The 24,939-nt window shown below is 50.4% G+C and overlaps 1 protein-coding gene across 1 annotated transcript in view; it reads right to left on the bottom strand.

The window, feature by feature from the left end:
* SRCAP (Snf2 related CREBBP activator protein) overlaps nucleotides 1-24,939 on the bottom strand; it is a 2,075,623-nt gene that overhangs the window by 1,707,605 nt on the left and 343,079 nt on the right. The window contains exon 4 of the mRNA XM_069651627.1: nucleotides 21,002-21,187. Within this exon, the coding sequence (XP_069507728.1) occupies nucleotides 21,002-21,187 (186 nt within the window). The remainder of the gene's footprint in view (nucleotides 1-21,001; nucleotides 21,188-24,939) is intronic.

Here is a 24,939-nt window from a genome sequence, read left to right as displayed (position 1 = left end):
CTGGCAAGACAACTACCAGATCTTCCGATTGTCCGCTGGCCTGGCACCACTGGCTGTTGAGCCACTCTTGCATGGGATACATACGCAGCCACACGTGAGGAACTAAGTAAATGCATGACGCCATCATACTAGCAAGCGCATGGCCTTGCGTACCGGCTCTTCCCGACTGGCTACATATTGAGGGATCTGAGAAAGCATGCTCTGAACCCTCTCGTTGGAGAGGGAAGTCGAGGCTGTCTTGTCTGTATTAGAGCTCCTAGAAATTGCTTTACTTGGCTGGGGTCTAAGCTGGATTTCTTCTCGTTGATGGAGAATCCCAGACTGAACAGGAGGGCTATTGTCTTCTGAGTATTCAATAGGCACGTTTCGTAAGTGTCCCCTGTTATGAGCAAGTCGTTGAGGGAAGGGTAAACCCGGGACGGAAAGTCTGCGCAGGTGTGCTGCTGCTACCTCCAGGATCTTTGTAAACACCCTTGGCGCCGAGGCAATGCCGAAGGGGAGTACTTTGAATTGATAGTGCCTGTCCTCTAACATGAACCTTAGATATTTTCTGTGCGCTGGCAACATTGAAATATGAAAGTATGCATCTTTCATGTCCAGTGTTGCCATGTAATCCCCGTTTCAACAGTGCGATTACTTCCTGCAGAGTTACCACACAAAACTTTTGAGGTTTGACAAATTTGTTCGCTGGACGAAAAAGTCTAGTAAAGGGCGCATTGTGAGGTCCTTTTTGGGTACGAGGAAGCACACTGAATAAATACCCTTGTTTACCTGAAGAATAGGGAGGGCTTCTATGGCGTACTTTTCCAGAAGTGCTTCCACCTCTTGCATCAGGATTCACAGATGGTCTGGTGTTAAGCGTCTTGATATGATATAATATGGCATTTAAAACGCGCCTATACACAAGTGTTTCAAGGCGCTACAAGGCAAGAGAGTGGGGAGGCTCTACAAGGCAAGAGAGTGGGGAGGCGCTACAAGGCAAGAGAGGCGCTAAAAGGCAAAGGGAGAACAGACAATGATCATACTAGGCCAGGTGTCATTCAGATCGCGCAAGTGCATGGGATGGGGGATGGAGGGAAGGAGAAAAAGTGCAGGGGGGCGAACAGTGCAGTACATGGGAATAGAATAATAACAAAAGTAACGTCCAGCAGGTGGCAAGTGCAAAGGTGAGTGCAGACATCAGGTGTCAAGTGCTGGTAGTGGGACTGAAGGGATACAGAAACAGTCCCGAAGTGCGGGGGATGCCAGGCAGGCACTGCAGGTGTGAGTGACTGGCGGGGGAGGGTGGCCAGGTAACCAGTGCAGATTCTGAATCAGCCAGTAGGTCAGCAGGGGAGAGGAGGAGAAAAGGCAGAAGCAAAGAGAAAGGTTTTGAGATGCTTCCAGAACCAGAGATGGTTATCCTCAAGTTTCAGGGAAGCTGTTCCAGAGGGAGGCCCCAGCCGAAGAAAGATCTATCACCAACTTGTTGCTTGGAGAAGCGAATGAACCCGAGGGAGTTGGAGGTGGATGAGCAAAGAGCACGAGAAGGAAGATATTCAGGAAGAGAGTTAAAGGTACTGAGGCACCAGGCATCAGAAGGCCTTTTGGACAATGCAGAGGGTTTTGAACTTGATCCTCGCAGCCACTGGGAGCCAGTGCAAAGATTTCAGTCCTGGAGAGATACGACCCCTGGGCTTGAGGCCAAGAAAGGCAGATTTAGAAAGAGGCTGTTGCAGAAGTCCAGCCTAGAGAGAGCCAGAGCTCTGGAGACAGTGAGCTTCTGGGGGAAGGAGAGGAAAGGTAGAATACCTCTGAGCAGGTGGAGCTGGTAGTGTGACTTCTTAGAGATGTGAGGAGAGAAGGAGAGTGTGGAGTCCAAGATGACCTGGGGCGGTCTGAACTGTGGTGGTTGGGCGAATTCCACACAGTACCCGTGGGCGACCGTCTTGAGGACCCATTGGTCTGACGTTATCCCCTCCCATGCTGAAAGGAAAGTAACCTGGGAGGGGACCTGGATCCGTAGGTCATTTTTGACCAGAGGCTGTGGTTCCCCTGGAGTTGGGACCGCTGCCTCTGCCCCCTTGGTGGGGGTGCTGGATGTCTGTCCTGCGTTCCAGGTATTTCCCGTATTATACTGGTTTTGTGTAGAACAGGATAGGCCCCGAAAGCCCGAAAGGACTGTGGGGGGGGGGGGGGGGGGGGAGTCATTATTTGGAGCGCTATTGGGTGATTTGCTGAAGGGACTTAAGAGTCTCATGCTCCTTTTTGGCAGTCTCGAGGGCATCGTTCACTGCTTTACCAAACAGATTTCACTCCTCAATGGGTTTATTAATATGAGCTGCTTGGGTTTCCGGCTTGAAGCCCAAGTTTCAGAGCCAAGCGTGCCGTTGGAGCAGGGTTTACTGAGCGAGGGATCTTCCTGCCGTCTCTGCAGTATCCAGAGTGTTTTTAGTACATTTTTGTTGACCTGCCTGCCCTCGGTCACGATGGCGAGTAATTTGGTTCTTGCGGGTTCAGGCACCTCCTGGAGACTTTCCTGCATTAGGTTCCACTGTACATCGGCATAACTGGCAAGCAACCTAGTGTTTGCTATGCGTGTGGAAAAAGCAGCTGCCGTGGTGATTCGCTTTCCCAAGGCGTACAGCCTTTTTTACTCTTTATCGGGAGGTGCCTGTCCCGTAGCAAGGGGTACTCCCCCCCGTTTCCGGGTGGTGGTAACCACTAGGGAATCAGGGGTGGCGTGGCCTTTAATATATGTAGGGTCATTAGGCAATGGGCGAAATAATTTCCCCACCCTTGGATTTACTGCCCTAGTCTGGTCTGGTGTGACCAGGGAAGGAGCCAATCTCCTTTTAATGGAATTCAGGAGAGGGTTGGCTTGGCTGGAGGGGGGCTTTTCTTTAAGAATATCCGCCACAAAATCTTTTTCAGATTGGGTCTCCTAGATGGCGAATTGAAAATGATCTGCCGCCTTTCTTAAAATGGCATTGAATGCCATCTGATCGTCCACTGGGGAAGCCTAGCGGGCCGGCGTGGAGAGAGGGGAATCCAAACATAGGACATCAGTGTCCTGGTCATGAATAGGGAGCGTCCATGGTTGTCTCAACCTGGTGAGTCTTCCCAGCCTTCCGTGGGATCTGCCTGGTCATCCAGAGGGTAGTCTTGCAGGAAGGTAGTATCCTCATCATAAATGTCCCGATATGTGTCCATCTGGATCTCATCTTCGGGGTGAATGGAAGTGTAATATTCTTGAGAAGGACCTACATTTGTAGGAAATTTAGAAACCGGCACAGAGAGAGGGGCCCTCTCGAGGTCTCTTGGGGGTAGGGTGCTCTGAAAGCGAGACAAACTTTACCATACACCTTTCAAATTTTTCTCTTCCATTTAGACGAACCAGAAGGGTGGAAAATGTTCATTTTCCCCCCTATGGTGCCAAAATGTGTCTCCAATAGAGCTAGACAAAGACTCATTACACTCTACGTAGTCCTCTCAAGCATCGAGGTGCTGTGGCGCGTCTTTCCACGTGTCTGCGGCCCGCTCTTTGGGATCGGAGTGATTTTACTGAACCCAAAAGGTGCGACTCCCAAACGTTTGATTTAAATTAAAAAAATATCTGCAAATATATATGGTGGAGGGGGTGGGGGGGGGAGAGACCCTTCACAGCCCCCCCCCCCACCGAAAATTGGGGGTCAGACTTTTGGGAGTCGAACTTTTGGTATTCGGTCCTTTTGTACATCGTATCTGCTGCCACCACCGTCGATGAGGGGAGTGGCCATGCAGACAAGGATATGTTCTCAGATGCAGGTAGCGAGCGTTAATTTTCTTGTTTAGGTGTTGCCCGGAATTAAGTTTTTACCACACCTTACGGGCCTCGGCCAGAATGTCCTTGTGAAGGAACATGTCAGTGCGCGCCTGTGTCGACAGAGTAAAGGCTCCAGAAAGTATCCCTTATACTGGAGCTGGGAGCTCAGGTATTGAGATGTCTAGCAATGCCATCATATCCACAACCCGGTCCTGAAAGGCTCTAATAGAGCGGGTCGGGACATCGCCGTCCTAGTCCGCCTGGACCTCATCCAATGAGCTGGGAACAGAAGTCTGATCTGCCGCAAGTGTTGCCTCAGGCCACAAAGGCACAGTTGACTGCGCAACATGAGTCTTTTCCACAGGGGAAAGTGGAGGCAGAGGCGATAGTGGAGGAGGCCCCACAGGAAGTGGAGGAGGTGGCACTACCAGGACCTGCATACGGATTGCCAGAGCAGGGGCCGGTACAGGCCGCTTAGGATACATTTCCTTAAATAAATCCTTAAAAGTACACCTTCATGTGATCGGATCAGAATGCATAAGTGTCTGAAACTTGCCAAAGAAAACGCATCCTCTACCCACTCCAGGTTTTAGGCGCTGGAGTGGGTAGAGGCCGCTCGGAAGGAGCCTACCCCAAGGACTACAAAGAGGATGGTTGCCAGGATGGTCCTCCACCAACTTGATCCACGTAAATCAAAGGAACGGACGCAGGAGGGAGCGAGACTGTACGCGACAGTGGAGTCCGAGTACGCCAATCCATTGGAGGGCAGAACGGGTTCTTCTTATCCACAATACATGCAAAAGGCTGCTCTGCCCCAAAAACAGGCCCCTCAGTTCCAGCTGTGGTGAACGTTGGTGTAAGAGAGGTAGTCAAATTGGCAACCATGAACTGCGGGAGTTAGAATGCCATTTTGTTAACGCCAGAGGCAAACTACGTCACAGGTCTATGGAAGACCATGGTCACCACAGGGGTGTCAGGGGTCTTCTGTTCCATTTCATCCTTGTGACAAGGAACATCGGCAGAACCGGTGCTAGCAGATCTAGAGTATCTGAGACACCTCAGAGATTGCGGATGAATTAGCCCCAAATTAAGGAACCTTGGCAGAGCCGGCACTCAAAGACTTAAGGTGCTTAACTGGCTTCTTTAACCGCCTCAGCAGGATCGGTTCCACCACAGGTCTGAGTGTGGGAAGGCTTATAGTCACCCCCTGTAGCCAGAACCCTCAAAGGAGCCCCTCAATCTTGCTCTTCTTATTTAGCCATAAAAAGGGGGAACAGCTGGGATAACCCTGGTAAATATAGTCACCATGAGGGACCTCGGGCTGACCCCGGTGACAACAGCCCCGGAAGTACTGGGCCTCACTTTAGCCCCCAAAAGAGCACCTCGGATGAAGCTCCGGTTTTGGCAGCAACCTTTGCAGGGATCCTCAGAAAACTCCAGAGCACTGGTTAGATCCTTTTGGAACACCTCAGGGAGATCCCTATTACCAGAGCCGCGTTGAGTCCCTCCCGGACCCAGAAGACCCTGAGAAGGAGTCCCCCCCAGGCCGGGTGCCCTAAAAAGGAATAAACTTATAAGCCATTTCCTTTTTTGTTCAATAAACTGCTGTAAATGTGGTGGAGGAAAGCATTGAAACACGTCCTCCCAACTGACACCCGACCAGCCAAGCAGATGCTGGAGTGCCCTGACAGAGAGGGAGTCACAGTAGAAGCACGAGTGTAAACGGTATTCCGGGCCTAAGCACTCCAGGCAAAGAGTGGGGCTCCGCCCTCGCGAAACGACATTCGCACGATGCACAGCTCACAAAACAACACTTCGGCATAGACGTAAGAAAGATGACCGTGGAACCGGAGCAAGCATGAAGTACAAGGGAACAAAAAGAAAAATATTCCTTGTGATGCAAGTGCGTCGAACCCCGACATCGTGGAGAAAAAGACTGAAGGGTGATGCGCGGGGTGGAGCTATGGAAGGAATTTTTTTATGCTTGAAAGTGCTCTGGTCCCGTTCCAAAGGACAGAATGTCCCTCAAGTATGGATGAAAGAAGACGGAACATAGGAGTACAAAGCCACCGCAACAGCCGGACGCCATGGTGACTGACACGTGGGGTAGCCGTCTTGACCATAGACACCACAGTAGTTATAGGATCTCACCTCGATGACTAAGTAATGATGGTCTAAGCTGGAGCAGGCAAGGTAGTCGACGGGGCAACCGTCAAGAATGGTGTACTGGAAGACGAAGTAGGCGACAAGGCTGTGGTCCTGGTTGATAAAGGTGTCGTTGACGAGGCTTTCGATGGCCCACCTGAAGACCTTAACTTCATAGACTTTTCCTTGGATGAAGATCTGTGCTTCGAAGGGGTTAAAGACTTCACTCCAGCACGTACCCCCCTGAATGGTAGGCTCACCATGGACATAGCTGGAGAGGGGGGGGGAACGATTCCTACCCAAACTAGGTCCCGCAGCTGCAGCGACCACAGCAAGATCATCAGCGCAGTGTTAAATCTTCTTTTGGATTCCCTGGAAAGGAAGGGGCGTCCTCAAAAGGAACTCAACCTCTATCAGAGGGAGCATGCTCGGTGAGACCAGCTGGACCGGGGCGAGGCATGACTGTGGCCAGGGAGGAGTTAGGTCTTCCCTTCTGAGCGCTGCCACCACCTTACGAAAGCGCTCCTGCTTCGTCTTCGCCGGGAATCCACAGCATATCTCATCCGTCCACATCATGGTCTGGATCCAGGCAATATAGGCACTTGAGGTGATGCAACGTAGATGTTCCTTAGATCACAATTCCCAGAGTTTGAAGAGACTCATCGCGTCTGAAATCAAGGTGTGAAAAAGGCCCAAGCCTCTGCATTCCAAAACTCAAAGAGAAGATTCAGAGATCTTTGCATACAATGTGTCACCGCCTCCTTTAAGTCGATCGAAAAAATTCAGAGGAAAAATAATGTATTCGAAAAAACTCAAAAAATATCTAATACTTGAAGAGCAAGAGGAGAGGACTCCCAACACTGAAACGTGCGGCAAAAATCTAAAGATGCCCACCAGTTGCGGCACTTAGGGCCACGACTGTCATTGGATGAGAGCAGTATCACCCAAAGGACATTGATTGGTTAAATAGGTCAAATGCAGTTTTCAGGCTAAAGCAAAACTGCTTTTCTATTTTACAGAGGATTCCCAGCCATTGACGGAGAATATTCAGGAGTATGTGAATCCATGCCAGACCCCATGCTGCAGAACATGTGTAACACTGTAACAAAGTATATATTTTCTTGTATATCTTAATTGTCTTCCCTTGTTTACTCTACTGGGCCATAACAACTATTTGCCAGCCCATCCCATCTCAAGAGTGAAACCTGTCTGCACCAATACATTACCCATGGGTTTTATCTATTTTGTAGGATTCACAGTCCCCCACCCACTTAAATATAGAGGTCTTAACATCACTTGCTAGAGGGCTTTAGAGAAATCTTCCGAACAGGCAGCAACTATAGGTATTTGGCTATGTCAAATGCAGTAGTCATTAGTGTTGCAATTGTTTATTTATAGAGCACTTATACACAGGTGGAGTGCTTGAAAGCACTTTAAGGTGGAAAGAGAACAAGGGAATACAGTAATCATTCTTAGGCCTTGAAGTTTCTGAATGATCCAACACAAAAACTAGCATGCTAGGCCGGACGGCATTTCTCTTGTTGCACGTGCATGAAGTGTTACTGTTGCGCCCAAGCGAGGGACAGGGGACAGGGTGGGGGATTGGAGGGAGGGGTGGGGGGGGTTCGGGAGAGAAATAGGACAGAAACTGACCAGTCCTAGTAAATTTAGATCATGCATGCGTAAAGACATTGGTGCGAGGAAGGAGGTTTGGGGGAGGAGCAAAAAAAAGCAGGGCCTTGGGTTACGTGCAGAGAGGTTGCCCTGCTCATGGAGCATAAACTGAAAGTGCAATAATGTTGAACATAGTGCAGCAGCCCGGAGGCAAGTGCAAAAGACTGGCGGGGAAGCCTGGGACCTGTAGGCTCTGGAGGTGAACCAGGCAACCAGTCAGCAAACACTGAACAGAGTTAGGGAGGAGAAGGAGGAAGGAGGGTGGAGATAAAGAACTGAAGTTAGCAGGGCAGAGGGAGAGAGAATTACCAGGTTACTCACCGTAGTGACCACCTAACTCCTAGTCCATAGTCCCCTTTCCTCCATACTTGTGTGACATCTCTCCGTCCTGTGGGACGGGACCGGAGCACTTAGTAAAAAGCATCCACATTTTTCCAAAAATGTGTCCTTCCTCTCTTTCCTGCGCGTCGCCCATCAGTCCTTTTCTTTGCCAGGTCAGAAACCCATTACCAATAACAGAGGAACCTTATTAGAGGGGACGGCGGGCGGGCGTATGGAGTAAAGGGGACTATGCACTAGGAGTAAGGTGGTCACTACGGTGAGTAACCTGGTAATACTCCTACGTCCCATCCCCTTTCCTCCATACTTGTGGGAGATTCCCAAGCACTCCTTACAGGAACTACGGGTGGATGGAAATACCCCTTACTGGAAAAGGTTCTGGAGCACAGCCTGACCAAACTGAGCATCAGCTCTAGAACTCATATCAAGGCAGAAATGCTTACAGAAAGCAGATGGAGAGGCCCAAGTAGCTGCCCTAGCGATGGACTCCCAGGGAACATACTTCTGAAAAGCAACTGCAGCTGCCTTGCCCCGCACCAGGTGTGCATGAATACCTTTAGGAGGTTTCAGCTTTTGGACAGTGAAAGACTCCATGATGCAGGCGGCAATCCACCTAGAAATAGTTGCCTTAGACGCCTGCTTGCCTTGAGGGTTGCCGAAAGTCACAAAAAGTTGAGAAGAACTTCTAAGCTCGGAAGTCCTATCCAGGTAGAACTTAAGAGCTCTTCGGACATCAAGACAGTGTAGAACCCTCTCCGCCTCAGAGGCGGGGTTCGGAAAAAAGACAGGTAGGGAGATCGATTGATTCAAATGGAATTCGGTCACTACCTTCGGCAGAAAAGACGGATTAGTTCGAAGGACTACCTTGTCCTTGTGAAAGAACAAGAAAGGATGCTCCACCGACAATGCCTGGAGCTCACTCACTCTCCTTGCCGATGTGCCGGCGACCAAAAAGGACTACTTGAGGTCCACAGTAGCCATTGGCTCAAAGGGTTTATGGCACAGCGCTGTCAGGACAACATTCAGGTCCCATGTCGGGTGCGGATTACGAACTGGAGGGTAAAGGCGTGTTAAACCAGCAAAGTGCCTCTTTACCACTGGGTTAGTCAGAGAAAACGAACACTGATCCGTAGAAAGATAAGCGGAGACGGCTGAAAGGTAAGTCCTGCATTACAGAACATGAACCCCTGACTCTGCTAGGGAGGACAAGAAGGACAACACCGTGTCAACCGTAGCCCCCCCTAGGATCCAATTTCTTCTCTAGACACCAATGACAGAACCTGAGCCATTTACTCTTGTACTGAGATCTGGTCGAGGGTGTTCTGGCTGCCTGGATAATACGCATGTTATCCGCAGACAAATTCAGATGCTCTAAAGACCTGAACTCAAGCACCATGCCGCCAAGCTGAGCGATTGTGGGCAGGGGTGCCACAGCTGCTGCTCCCCCTGGTGGAGAAGATCGGGAGTTACCGGTAACCTGATCGGCGGATAAACCGACAGGTGTTGGAGTTCTGAGAACCAAAACCTGGCCGGCCACCACGGGGCTATCAGTAGAAGAGAACAGTTCACCGAGTTCTTCCAAATTGCCCGGTGAACTAGAGGCAGAGGCGGGAAGGCGTAAGCTCTCATGTAGTGCCATGGAATCTCTAGAGCATCCCCCAGAGAGGAGGCACCCAGCCCCCCACTGGAGGCATACAGAGGAAGCTTTTTGTTCGCCGCCGTCGCGAAGAGGTCCACCTGCGGTGTGCCCCAGCGCGAGAACATCCCTGAGAGGACCTCCTCCTTCAACTCCCACTCGTAGCTGACCACTGTCTGCCGGCTGAGAGCATCTGCTCTGACATTCAGCTGGCCCGGGATGTGCACTGCAAGCAGCCAGACACCATGAAGCACGGCCCACTCCCAAGTCTGGATGGACAGGTCCACGAGGGGGGGGAGGGGGGGAGGACTTCATTCCCCCCTGCTTGTTGATGTAATACATTGACACCACATTGTCCGTTGTTATGCAGACCACTTTGTTGACAATGACCGGTCTGAACGCCTTGAGCGCCAAGAAAATCGCTAGAAGCTCCAAATGGTTTATGTGCAGAAGCTTGTCCTGAGGCGACCAGAGGTCCGAGACTTGAAGGAGATCTAACGTCGCACCCCACCCAAGGAGGGAGGAGTCCGTCGTGATCGTCAGCATAGGGACCGGGTCCTGAAACCCCGCGCCCCCAGACAGATTGCTGAGAGATAACCACCAGTCCAGGTCCACTCTCATGGAATCCGGAATCATTATCCGCATGGAGTCTGGGTCCACTGCCTGACGCCATAAATTCCGAAGGGCCATCTGGGTCCGTCTCATTTTGAGACGAGCAAGAGGAAGAGCCAGCACACACGAGGCCATGAGGCCCAGAAGCCTCTGGAACCACCAGGCCAACATACTCTCCGACTGCACAAACATCTGACACGTGGCCAACAGATCCTCCATTCTGTCCCCCGTCAGGTATTCTCGGCAGTAGATCGTGTTCCAACGAAAACCCAGAAAAATCAGGTCCTGAGAGACCGTCATGGAGGATTTATGCCAGTTCACCAGTAGCCCAAGATGGAACAGGAGCTGAAGGAGAGACTGGAGGTTGCCCGCTGCCGCCAGCGAACAAGGGCTGCGTAGAAGCCAATCGTCCAAATAAGGATACACATGGATACCCTGAAGACAAAGATAGGCCGCAATCACTGACATCTTTGTGAAGACACGCAGCGCCGAGCTGAGGCCAAAAGGAAGCACCCGAAATGAAGTGCTCCTCTCCCAAAGAGAAACGGAGGTAGCTCCTGTGTGGAGCCCAAATCAGGATATGCATGTACGCGTCCTGAAGATCCACTACGTTGAGCCAATCGCCCGCCTGCAACGAGGAGCGAATCTGGCCGGGCTGATCATCTTGAATTTCTCTTGGGGTAAGGAAAGATTGAACTGGGAAAGGTCTATGATGGTGCGCAGGCCAGCCTGGTTGGGTTTGGGCACCGTAAACAGCCGGGCGTAGGAGCCCTCCCCTCGCTCCCCAAGGGGAACGGGATCCACAGCTCTGAGGAGCAGAAGTTTCTGAACCTCTGCCTTGAGGGTGAGCCCGACAGTTGACTGAGGAGCGATGCGCGGGGCAGAGCCAAGGTGGGCGTGGTTACGGCCGCGTGCCGGGCCCCGCACAGGAAAGAGAGGAAGGACACATTTTTGGAAAAATTTGGATGCTTTTAACAAAGTGCTCCGGGCCCGTCCCACAGGACGGAGAGATGTCCCACAAGTATGGAGGAAAGGGGACGGGATGTAGGAGTAGGAGGAGAAGAAGAAGGTCTCGATGAGTTTCCGGAACTTAAGCTGCTCCGGCTCAAGACTGAGGGAGGCAGGGAGGTTGTTCCAGAGAGGCAACCTGCAGGAGATAAAGATCAACCCCCAAATCTGTGTCTGAAAAGGACTCCCCAGCAGAGAGTCGGAGGACAAGCGGAGTCCTCTAGAGGGAGAGTATTTAGGAAGGGAGCGTTGTAGATGATGCAGGCCCTGGCCCCAGAAAGTCTTGTAGATTATTCAGAGGGTCTTGAACTTGATCCTTGCAGCCACAGGGAGCCAGTGGAGGGATTTCAGCGCCGGGGAGATGTAGTCCATGGGTTTGAAGCCAAGGATAAGTCTGGCGGTTTTGTTCTGGATGAGTTGAAGAGGACAGAGAGTAGAAGTAGGAAGGTTGAGAAAGAGGCAGTTGCTCTAGTCCAGCCTAGAGAGAACCAGAGCTCTCGAGGTGGTGAGCCTCTGGGGGAAAGTGAGTAAACAGTAGAATGCCTCCGAGTAGGTGCAGTTGGTAGTGGGACTTTTGGGAGATGTCAGATGTGCGAAGAGAATGGAGTCGAAGATGACCCCAAGATGTTTTGACTCATTGTAGGTGAGGGTGCAGAGCCAAAAGAGCCAGAGTGAAAGCAGGAAAGTGGGAGCAGGGGGCCCCTATGAGGATGTTCTCGGTCTTACTGGCATTCAGGCAGAGATCGTTGGCGGCACACCAAGCCTGAATTGCAGATAGACAGTCGGGATGAGCGAGGAAGAGGCCAATTGTAGCCTGAAAAAGTCATCCGCATAACACTGAAAGTTAGAGGTAAAGGTAGAGATCCTGTTGGCCAAGGGGTCCATGTAGATATTGAAGAACCAGAGGGATATGTTAGATCCCTGGGGGACACCACAAGTAGAGAGTGATAGAGGAGAGAAAGGACCCAAGTTCCACCTGGCAGGGCCGGTCAGAGAAAGGAGGCAAGCCATGCCAGGGCCTGATCTGTAATGCCCAGGGTATCAGGGAGACGGGAGATCAGGATGTTGTGGTTTGCCACTTCGAAAGCAAAAGAGGTCGAGGAGAATAAGGACAGAGGGAGAGTTAAGAGTCAAGATTTGAGAGGAGGTCGTCACATATGTTCATAAGAGCAAGTTCCGTGCCTCTGGATGCTACAAAGCCAGACTGATGGTCATGGACACAACCAACAGATTCAGTGTGGAGGTTAAGTTGAGCGACAGCTAGCCTCGAGGAATAATCACAGTAAAGGGGTGTTGGAGATTGGGCGATAGTTTGCCAGAATAGATGGGTCGGCGTAGGGTGCACAAGAGTGCTTTAGAGGAGAGGGGAAGACTCCAGTGGTTAAGAGGTTGCAGAGGTCGGCCAGGGCTGGAGCGAGATGGTCAATATTGTCCTTGAGGGTTTTGGAGGGGCAGGGGTCCATCTGTTTGCAAGAGGCATTCATAGACTGGACTTGTCTAGCAACCTCCTCGGGTGTGACAGGGGAAAGGGACGAGAGAACAGAGGCAGGGGTGGGGGTGGCCAAGGGGGAACCCAGAGATGTTGGTGCAGAAGAGAGAGAGAGGACAGGAGGTCCTGAGTTTTGGTGGGGAAATGTGCGGCCAGGGGTGGGTGCAGTAGAGGATACAGCTGCCGTAGGGTTGGCCAGTTTCTTGCAGAAAGTTTGGCCGTGTTAGATGCAGGCTTGAATGTAGACTTTTCATGGAATGGAGGCAGAGTCTATATTGCCTTTGAAGACGACGGCAGGCCAGTTTGTCAGAGGGTGCACCTGAAAATCCCCATTTCCTTTCCGCTGCTATGCAGTTGCGTTTAAAGGCAGCCAGATCGGAGTCGTACCAAGAGCTGCACTTTTTGGCAGGCTTCAGTCAGAGCTTCATGACAGGAGCAAGAATGTCAAAAGTGTTAGAGATAGAACGGTAAAAGTTAGAGAGGGCTGTATCAGGGTGGGAGTCAGCCAGAGGAGAGTAGATGGAGGCAAAGGCAGACAATTTTCATGGGTCGGATGACCAAGAAGGCAGGGGGTGGTGTAGTGTGTGCCATTGCTAAAGGAGAAGAGAGTTTCAAGTGAGAAGAGAATGATCAGTCCATGAGAATGAGGTAGTGAGAGGAATAGACCGTGGAATATTTGTGGCGATGAGAGCATCCAAGGTGTGGCCAGAAGTGTGCTTTGGACCAGAGGGTAGAATGGAAAGAGAAAGGGAGCCACACAGGTTGCAGAAAGGTCCTGAAGAGTCCCGAGAGTCAAGATGGATGTTACCATCCCCCAGCAGGAGGAGTTGGGAAGAGGAACGAAGAGGCAAAGCCAGGTCATTCCGAGAGGAAGAGGGTGGACAAGCCTGGCGGCCAAGAGATTGAGAGTGGCATTCAAAAGGAAGAGTAGACCTGAGTGGGAATAATGGAAACAGGGTTCCACTCATGAAAGATCAAGGCTTCTCTGTGCCCACACCTGTTGGGCATGGGCACAGAGAGAATCTTGTAGCCTTCATGGAGAAGGGTGTCAAAACTTTTCAGAGCCGTCCTTAAACCATACATCAGTCAGAGCAAGAATATCAAGGTCCAGGAGTTCGAGAAGGTGGCAGATGTCAGAGGAGTGCTTGACATCAGAGCAAGAGTTGTGTGGCAACATGGAGCAGGTTGCCACTTTTGAAGGAATTATGGGGGGTTCAGGGGACAGAGGTCGCAATCATGTGTTGCGATCAACTCTTTCCCTTTGGGTAAAGAGTGGGACAGAGCAGCTACCTTCTCCTGGGTGGCAGAGTAGTGTTGCCTGACTGGTTACGGAGAGGGTTTGTTCGTTGCTTGGTGCTGTAAAAGTCCCATTTCCACAGATACCGGGAAATGGTTTGGATTTAAGTATACGTCTTGGAAAAGCGCAGGATCAGCAGAGGTTTATTTCCTCTCTGGCCAGAGGTTTATTTCATCTCTGGCAAGATGTCTTGACCTGTAGTTTGGGATTCTTCCCTTTGTTCAACCAAGCAAAAGAGTATTCCCTTGGGTTCATTAGGAACTTTAAGGGAAGAAGTGAAATGCTGCTCCCGATCGCAGGGTTGCATTCATTCAAAAATGTGGCTCAACACCAAACACTCTGCAAGTGCAGAATCAAACTTGAAATCAGGACAACACAGAGAATATCTAGCTCTACTAAAATTCAACCTTGCATTCTGTGGTAGGCAATCAACTTGAGAATACATGGCAAAATCCCCATCACAACCTCATTGGAAACACAAGCTGATACTACCAGTTGTTCAGTAGGGCCCACAACCCAGTGTGCCTTGTGAGTGTTGAAGGCAAGGGAAAAGCCTGTTAAACACATACGATTGGTGTCCTTGAGGAGAAATTAAACATTCTCAAGGACTTGCACCACAAACGAAGTAGTGAATTTCCAGTTATCATGTATTAGAATTGTTGAAGACACAAGCTAAGGCGGGGCCGTCTCTTGCACCTCCGCTTGAAAGCCCACATCCCAATGGCAGATAGTCAGATAATCATTAAAATGCTTTCATTTGGGGGCGTGGCCTGGAGCGCCAGCGATGCGGCTGCTTCCCTGAGGGCCTCCACCCGAGACCCGCGGCATTTAGCATTTAATCAACCCCTAGCGAACGGATCGAATCGACTGATGGAGCTATGGTAAGCTGATATGCTGGGGCACTCGCCAATGTGCAGTAAGGCTCCATTATTCCCAGATTAAGCACTGAAATGGATCGAACTCCCCTGTGCTCGCAGTCCGGCGATGACGTTTTCAAGATGGCGGACGGGACCTGCTGAGGAGGTGGAGCTGTGGAGAGAGATTCCTCGCCCCGAAGATTTCCAGGGTACTGACGCGGACGGAGCCGTGAAAACGAAGGGCTCCCCCTCTCTGTGGCTGACCAGCGAGTAGTGTCGGAGCCAGATCGGAACCGAGGACTGGAAGAACTGCGGCATCTGAGAGAGGGGACAAAAGAGAGGTGAGCCCATCCCCCATAAGCATCGGCCCTGCGGAGTGAGCGAAGCGCTCGGCCCCCCGAGGCACTCACTAATTGAGGGCCCTGAGGGCTTGCTCTAAACTCAGCCCAACGGGGGTGAATCACTTGAGTCCCTGATAAGTAGCTGAACTCCGGCTTCCCCTCTCCCAACAGCATTCCAGCTACGACAGAGTAACCTGGACACGCGGCCATAGAAGCCTGAACCTCGATCCTCCGCTGGCCCAGCCACCTGGCGAATTCCTGGGGCGCCCCTGCCCACCGTCATCCTGATATCCCGGATCTCAGCCCTGTTTAGAGCCTGAAACATCAGCTCCCTGGCGGGCAGTCCCCTACCCTTTGCGACCCATCCGGAAAAGAAACCCCAGGGTCATTGTACTGGCAAGATGTCGAAGCCCGCTAAAACACCCAAGTCCTCGGACATTTCCACCATGCTCCTAACGCTGGATAAGGCAAAGAAGCCGGACCTTCCCCCTAGGCTCACCCCACAGAAGGCCCCGGAAGAACAAGCTAAGCTGGCCACCAAAGATGACAACGTGGCCTTCATGCGGGACATCAAAGCTGAGTTTAGGTCCTGCATGACCGAGCTCACCACACGTCTAGAACAGACAGACCAACGACTCACAGAAGCCGAACAGAGGCTAGGAGAAGTCGAGGACTTAACCCAGAGCCATGACGCATACGTAATAGAAATGCGATGCGAGATTCAAGCGCTCCAGACTAGAAGCGAAGTGCTCGAATTTAAGCAGGAGGACCTGGAGAATAGGGCACGACAGAATAACCTGCGCATCCGAGGGGTCACGTCGTCTGTCCAAGACAGAGAACTAGCAGAATATATAAGCATTTTTTTCCAGGCCCTTCTCCCGCTTACGAACAAAGCACAACTCGTCCTGGACCGAAGCCACAGATTGCGCCCGTGGCGAGGAGTGGACTCAGATGGCCCCCCGGATGTAATCACTAGAGTCCATTTCTACGCCACCAAAGAGGCCATCTCGGCGATAAGCCGCACCAAGGTCGAGCTCTCATTCATGGGTACCCCACTTCAGATATTCCAGGATCTCTCCCTGATGACCCTTCAGAAAAGAAGAGCCCTCAAGCCCTTGACCCTGTTCCTCCAAAGCCAGCAGATCCGCTACCGATGGCTGTTCCCTTCCACTCTCCAATTCACATACCAGGGAACCCTGCGCAAAATCAGCCATAGAGGACGCAAAATCCATCTTGCATCCAAACTCCCGGGAGGCCTCGCTCTCCTCCAGTCCTCATCTCCCACCAGAAGAACCGGACCAATCACCCCAAAGACAGCAACAACAATCCTGGTCTAAAGCACAGACGCCGGAAGATACGATGATCCAGTCATACCCCTCGATCGTGATCTAGCCAATCCCGAAACTAAAGCGGAACATAACTAGGCCGCGGGCCCGAGCGGCCCACACCCCACTCCGAGGAGTGTCACCAACTCACCCTTGGAGGCGAACCAAGTCCAATGGTTCTACCCCAGCCCTGTTGGCGGGGAAAACAGTTTTGGCCCTTTTGGCCGTGGAGAAGGCCGCACAGAAAACCCCGGCCCCCCACACACATCCATGTTCACCCTCCCGTTTGAGTTTGCCCTCCCGTTGGAGAGGTTATAAAACAAGACCACCAGAGAACCGCATTGTCACCAAGCTCTTGGATGATGCCTGAAACTCATGACTCTCTCCCACAGAGCCCACCCCAGCCGTCGAGGAAAGCCCACGATGACCCTCAACCACACATGAAAGTGAAGTTCCTAACCCTCAACGTCAGAGGCTTAAACGGGCCGCAGAAGAGGAAATCTATGCTACGGCGTCTACAGAACGAAGAGGCCTCAGTCGTATTCCTTCAAGAAACTCACCTGATTCCAGCAGATTTCACTAGGCTCCGCGACAGACAATTCCTGTTACAATTCCTGGCATCGAACGGCACCAAAAAAGGTGGAGCAGCTTTACTCATCGCTAAGACACTTAGACCACAAATTTTAGACACTTTGCTTTGCCCAGATGGCCGCTTCGTAGCAATTAAATGCCGGATCTACGGCCAGCTATACTCCCTTATCTCGATCTACGCCCCGAATGATAAACAGGAAGAGTTTTACTCTGCTCTGGAAGATGCCCTCCGGCCATTCGTGGAGGGTCAAACGATAATAGAGGGAGACTTCAACGGAGCCCCTGACCCAATCAAATATAAATCTCACCCCCCTGCTCGTAAAGACTTCAGTGTGGCAACAGCTCTACTTAAACATTTCCGCACCTTAGATGTGGTCGACACATGGGAGTCTTACACCCAGAGGTCCGCGACTACTCATTCTATTCTTATGTACACAGAACTTACTCTCGCATCGACCTGCTGCTTGCGTCCCCCCCCACCCCCAAGTCCTGGCTTACACCGATAATGACCATAGGTCCCAGAATCTTATCGGATCATGCCCCGGTCATGCTAACATTGAGAGCCCATGACCCTGATCATCTCCCAAAACGCAAGTGGTCCCTATACGACCCGATCTTGAATGACATGTCATTAAGGGATGTGGTAGCGCAAGCCATCAAAGACTACTTCAAAGAAAATAAGAGCGAGGACACCTCACCGGCCAACACGTGGGACGCAATGAAAGCGGTTGTGAGAGGGGACCTAATCTCCCAAGGAGCGGCCTACCACAAAAAGAAGCGCCAGACTCGCCAGATCTTACAGGAGGATGTAGAGAGAGCAGAAGCTATATGTAAAGCAAAAAACTGGACGCCCAGAACCCATAGAGCCCTGCAGATAGCTCGAAAGAAGCTAGAAGCACATTACGCTGAAGAGACAGCTCAGATTCTTGCCAGAACTAAACAGAGCTACTACGCTAAAGGGAACAAGGCCAACTAATTTCTGGTGGAAAAACTGGCGAAGACCAGAAAGAGAAATTCCATCCTAGGCCTCCGCGATTCCCAAGGCAGAGTCCAGATCGCAGAGGGAGACAAGCAACACATCGCAGTTACTCACCTCACAGACACGATGACAGCCTCCCCGAGATCACCTGAAGAGTAGCTCTCGTATCTGCGAGACGCAGCGCTTCCCCGGATCGCCCCTACGGTGCGAGACGAGCTGGAGACCCCGATCACGAGCGAAGAGGTCGACAAAGTCATCAAAAGTCTCAAACCAAGGGCCCTGGGTCCAGACGGATTCTCGAACCGCTTTTACAAAGTCTTTCGCTCGCAGCTGGTGACCCCCCTCACATCGCTCTTTAACTCCTTCGCTACCTCGGGGTCCATCACCTCATCCATGCAGGAATCGATCACGGTTCTCGCCCTGAAGCCGGGAAAAGACCCCAGAGACATCACAGCGTATAGACCTATCTCTTTACTAAACCTGGACGCTAACATTTACTCAAAGATCTTGGCCAACCGATTAGCGAGAGTGCTCCCAGACATCGACCCAGACCAAACAGGATTCGTACTGAATAGATCCGCTGCAGACAACGTTCGCAGGGTCCTAAACCTGGTTGAAGTCACTCAACGAGATGCACGTAAATTGACTGTGCTAGCTTTAGATGCGACTAAAGCCTTTGACAAAATAGATTGGTCATTCCTCCAATTCACCCTAGAGTCCTTTCACTTTGGACCCACATTTCAGAAACTCATCTTAGCGAACTACCAATCACCGAAGAGCTTGCTCCGCGTTAACAGCTTCCTATCTAACCCGATCCCGTTATCATGCGGCACCAGACAAGGATGTCCCTGGTCTCCCCTGCTCTTCGCCCTGGTTATGGAGCCACTGGCCCAAAGGATCCGACTGAACCCCAGAATCAAAGGCCTCCAAGTAGGCCCCACTGAACATAAAATAGCACTATATCCGGATGATGTGTTATTAACCATATCGGACACCACCCAATCGCTGAGGTCCTCCCTGGCAGAAATTCATCGCTTTGGTAAAGTTTCAGGATTCTCGATAAACTTTGCGAAATCATCGGCCATGGGGGTGAGACTGGAGCAGGAAGATAAGGATTCTTTCAGAGCCCTCTGCCCGATCCAGCTCAGCGAAAAGTCCATTCCCTACCTAGGAGTACAGGTCACAGCCCAACCGGAGGATACCTACCAAGCGAACTTTCAACCACTGTTCAAGACCTTGGAGGAGGACCTCACTCGCTGGCTCTCGCAGGAGATCTCACTACTGGGCTTTATAGCGGCATGTAAAATTAACCTCCTTCCACGCTTGCTTTACATCTGTTCGGCCATTCCAGTTTTGATCCCCCGGTCCCCACTATTGCGCCTCCAAAGGAAGGTACTACGCTTCATCTGGAAAGGTAAAAAGTCAAGGATCCAGCTCAAGACGATGCTGAGCAAACCAAACCTGGGAGGCCTAGGAGTCCCAGACCTGCAGAAATACCAGATCGCAGCCCAGCTGGCTCACACTGTGGGCTGGACGATAACTTCGAACAGACTTAGATGGGTCGAGATTGAACAATCCCGCTTACCCCTCTCTCCGCTTCCTCCGGCACCTTTCCCTCGTCCTCCGAAGAACGTGGCCGAACATCCTCTCTTCCACTAGGCAGACTGTAAAAGCTTGGGAATGGACTTGTAAACAGAGGGGAATCCCTAGAGGCCTAGGCCCAGCTTCCCCGGTATTTCATAACCCAGCATTCTCCCCAGGAACCCACCTAGTGAACTTTAAGAACTGGATCGCCGGCGGCCTCAGCTCCCCTAAACCAGCTTTTGAGAGGAATCAGCCACTCACCTTTGAACAATGCAAAAACACCTTTGACCTGGCGGAAACAGACAGATTCACATGCGTGCAACTGCAGCATTGGTGTTCCCATCCAACAACACGCGAGGCAGCGACCCGAGATCTAGACCCTACAGAGCTGACAATCGCAGATCCCCCACACCGAGGGCGCATCTCAGCGATGTACAAGCTGTTGCAGACAAATCTCCTGGTCGCCAGAGCAACCTACATGAACCAATAGTAAACAGACCTAGGAAACCCAATAGAAGACCAGGTCTGGTCGGACATTTGGTCTCGCACGCGGGCCTCCGCCTTCTGCATCACTAATCAGGAGTGTGCCCATAAACTACTTCTAAGATGGTACTACCCGCCACTTAGACTATACCGTATCAACCCAGCCTTGGACCCTTGATGCTGGCGTCGATGCAGCCTACAGCGATCGTTCATCCATATGTGGTGGTCCTGCCCAGTGGTTGCAAACTTCTGGGCCCAATGCATCACCACCATAGCAGACATAACTGGGATAAAGCTGCCCTTGGAGCCGGAATCAATCCTACTAGGAGCCCCGCTTCCAGGCATATACCCAAGGTCGGGTAGAAGTGCCACCCTCCTTACTTGCCTCCTCCTGGCCGCTAGAATCACAGTGGCACAAATCTGGAAATCGCCGGAGGGACCCCTGATGATCCTATGGTGGCTGAAACTTTGGGACATCTTTGTTGCAGAAAAGATCACGGCGGCAAACAGAGGCCTCCTTCACCGCTTCACGAACATCTGGTCCCCTGTAATAGACTAAGACCAGAGCTATCCAGCACTAACTTTTAAGCCACGAGCGGTAGCAAACGCTCTAACGGCAAGGAGCACGGAGATAATACAACGGACAGAAGAGCAAGATTTGGACGTTAACTAAGGGGGGACGGGAATGGGGTTGATGGGGAAGGAGATGATCAATAAGCTGCACAGAGTGTCATGAAAGAATATGTTGTAATGTACCTTTCTCTGGTGTGTCGATCAAAAATAAACATGTTTAAAAAAAAAAAAAATGCTTTCATTTGTCCTCGAAGACCAGCCATATTGTACAAACATGGGCTCACCTTCCTGGCCACGCCTCTCTTCCATCGCCTCTCTTGGGCAAAATCTGCTGCCAGCCACTGCATCTCCTCACAGAGGTAATCCCAATGCACCTTGGGGCGAGACGGCTCAGGAACCTTCGACAATCTCCTTGTAGACCAGAACCCTTCCTTCTTAAGCTCTGCAATCCTATTCTCGATTTTTGCCTCCTGCAATTGGAAAAGCAAGTACATAAACCAGAAGGATCATTTAAAAAACATCAATTGTCCAGATGGTCAGCAGGTCATAGGAAGTAAAGGAAAAAAGTACTTGTAACTCCAGATCTCCAGTTGAAGCTCTCCCCACATGAGCAGGGCAGTGCAACACTTGGGGAAGAACACTTCTCAATCAAGGCACAATGGTTTAATTAATATTAAGCTTTTTTATTTTTTTAAGTCCAGTACTAAAAGTGCAGCATACACTGAAAACATGGTTCTTACCCAAAACATAAAGAGAAAAAACTAAAAGTATAAGTGTGTTATTAAATAAAAAGGACACAACACTATAAATGCCAGCCTCCAGAGCATCACTGATGAAAATACAGAACTCCAGGTTAATGGTGCCCTAAAAACTTTATTTGCTTTTTATTTTAATTTTTTAGACCTCTGTCCCATGTGTGAGGTCAGAGAAACTTCTATTGAAGCCCCTCTCTCACAGTAACCCTCTGAGTACATTGCTCAAGATTGCCCATAAGGCACCCTGGAAAGGGGTGGTTCTTATGTACTCCAGTGTTTCCCCAATTTTAATTATATCACACTACATTGGTTTTGGGGGAGTAGGATGGTAGCATAAGTATTTTCATTTTTCCTTCAACAGGGGTGTAGTCTTTTACCACATTATTAACCCTATGTACCATTATTGTAGCAATTGGAGTATCAATGTAGGTTTATGCCCTTCTCTCACCCATTTGGGTCTTTTACTGTTTAGTGAAACCACAAGACACAACTAAAATGGCACTTGCGCAAACATGTGCTCATTCTGAGTTTAGCCTGGTAACCTACCTCAAGAGATGATTTGGCTGGTTGAGATTCACCCATAGACCGCGGAAACATTATACATCCTGTTGGTGTAGAACTGAAAGGTCGGCAGTTTCCCAACAAACCTATTCACTGGTCGCCAAAACCTTTGTTTAGGAACACTTGTGAGATTGGATGGATGGCTTCAGTCTGGCAATGTTTAAATGGGTAAATCTAGGGGAGACAGTGTTCATTCCTCAATGCTGCTCATCTAGGTCAGTCTCAGCAGTTTTACTTAACCGCTGGAGGATTTTCCCACAAAGCTGCTGCTGCAGCTTTAAAACCAGGTCTTGCAACACCGGCTGGGTCCAGTGTCATTTCCCTTAGCAATGGTTTACACTGTTGGCAGCTGGACATCCTTCCTAGTGATCCTCTTCCTCCCGATGGTCCTAATGGTTGGGTGGACTGGGGTTGCCATGCTGGTACAGATTATAGGCCATTTCCCAACCACTTTCCCATGCTCTTTGGCATAGGAAGCTGCCATTGTCCAGAATGGTAATTGGACACCAGTACCCTGCCTGTTAGTATGGGGCATCCTGGTTCACCACAATTGTTACCTCTGCACTGGGTTCATTTTCTGCTAGCTGACCCCACCCCACCCAACCCATCCCCTCCCCCACCGGGGATGTTCAGATCCCTTGGGCAGGATCCTCAATCTTCCTTGAGTCATCTTCAACATTTTCATTCCTGACTGGTCCCACTCTTGTAAGTTTTGTTTTTTTTTTGGTCATCCAGATCATCATTGGTCTGGTGCCCAAATCACTGGGTCCCTAGATCCTGTAAATAGCACTGTAAGATCTTTCACTCAACTGCTTATTTCAACATTCCTGAGCAATGTGTGCAAACTGCAGATGTGAGTACTTTACTCTGGGCCCTTGGTTGATTGTTTATTAGAGATACTAACTTGATATGACATGCATTACTTACCGTAATAGCATTTCTGATTGTATCTGCTTAGATTCACATGGTGTGCATATAGTCCGACATCTAGTGGTAATCGCAGAGTATCGCATCTTTCTTTCCAGGATCGAAAAGGGGACGTCGACATGGGCGTGCCTGTAACACTATCCCTAAAGAAACATGTAGTGTACCCAAAATCCCTCACGCGTCAAGGTCCCTCCGATTGTGTTTTTTCTGACGTGAGGTAGTCTTATGACCATTGTGAGTGAGTACAGAGAGAGAGAGAGAGAGAGGTGTAAGCTATGTTCCTTCTACTCCAAGAGGGGAGGAAGGGTGGGTGCATGTAAGCAGATACAATCATTAGATATGCTATTACGTTAAGTAATGCAGGTCTTCCGATGCTTGTTAATCTGCTTGGCATCACAAGCGGTGCATAGACTAGCGAGCAATACTCCGAGATGGTGGTGGGATGTTTTAAGGAACAGTAGCAAAGATGTCTTAGCACTGCTTGTCCCACCTGAGAATCAGACAGAGTGAGTATCCAGGCAGTAGTGTTGTGTAAAGTTGTGTACAGAACTCCAGGTTGCTGCTTTACAAAATGGACTCAAGAGGAACATTTGCAATGAATGCTATGGATGCTCTGTGCCCCGACTAGTGTGCTCTAGGCTTGAAGGGCAGATCTCTCTTGGCAAGGTGTAGCACAGTGTGATGCAGTTTATGATCCACTTTGAAATAGCCGATTTAGAGACGGGGTCCCCCTCTCTGCCAGCTGCCACTGAAACAAAAAACGGGTTTATTTTCCTTAGTTTGGTCTTTTCCAGACAATAGATTACTGCTCTCCTCACAAAGTGTGTGGAGGCTTTCTGCAACATTTGTGGGGCTCTGGAAAAAGGTGGGAAGTTCTATTGATTGGTTCACATGGAACGTCGAAATAAATTTAGGCACAAATCGTGGCCCAGTGCACAGGACCACCTTATCTTTGTGAATTGTGACAAATGGGTCTTGAACTGAAAAACAAGTTACTTACCAACTGTAACATTCTTTCGATTGGATGTTCCTCCCACATATTGCTCATCTTAGATATTCGTATCTTCAGCTTTGCTGCTTCGGAAAAAACGTTCTCCACACTAGAGGGCACTGTGCTCAAGGCTGCGACGTCCATGTCCCTCGAGGGCTGCCATCGAGCGTCGTCGTCCTCCGCAGTATAAAAGGCTTGTGCCGTGCCCGTTGGCCTCAGTTCTGTTTTTTCGATATGCCCAACTGAATAGTTTACCAGCCTATTTTTAGACCTCAAGCTCTCAGATTTCAGAGTGCAATTGATGTAAACTGTACGGTGGGGTAGGCTGGGAAGTTGATGAGGAATACGTGGGATGAACATCCAATCGAAAGAACATTACAGTTGGTAAGTAACTTGTTCTTCGAATGGATTGGGTCCTCCCAAATATTCCTCATCTTAGATAAACTCCCAAAGCTGTATATAAAAATAGAGGTGGAAGTACTGGTCAAGTTTAATCATGGATTGTATTAAGGACGGATTTGGCAAAAAGGTCTCCTTGTGAATCTAGAGAATGGTGCTTCACAAAGGTGTGCATAAGGAATACTTATATCTCAGCCTCTCAGAAACCATGTGTGAAGGCCGAGTGTTTTGACCTCTGGATGGAGAACCCCGACCTTCCTCTTGCGAGAGGAGATCCTCCCTTTGTGGAAGACGTATTGGAGGGCAGATGGACAAGTCCAGAAGGTCCGGGTACCACGTTCTCCTGGCCCAATCTGGGGCAATTAGGATCATGGTTTTCCCGAACTTTCTCAACCTCCTGATTATGTGAGAAATCACGGGGCCTGGAGGAAACGCGTACAGAAGTGGAATTTCCCAGTCCACCATGAACGCGTCTCCTAAAGCTCCTATTGGAGGAAATTCCCTTGAGCAGTGCTGATCTCACTTCTGGTTGACACTGGTCGTGAACAGATCCACAAGAGGTTCCCCAAAGGGTGAAGATGTCTTGAAG

This window comes from Ambystoma mexicanum, chromosome 3p, assembly GCF_040938575.1.
Source record: "Ambystoma mexicanum isolate Mex_15411 chromosome 3p, UKY_AmexF1_1, whole genome shotgun sequence".
Lineage (NCBI taxonomy): Eukaryota > Metazoa > Chordata > Amphibia > Caudata > Ambystomatidae > Ambystoma > Ambystoma mexicanum.
This window is presented reverse-complemented; position numbering and strand designations above follow the sequence as displayed.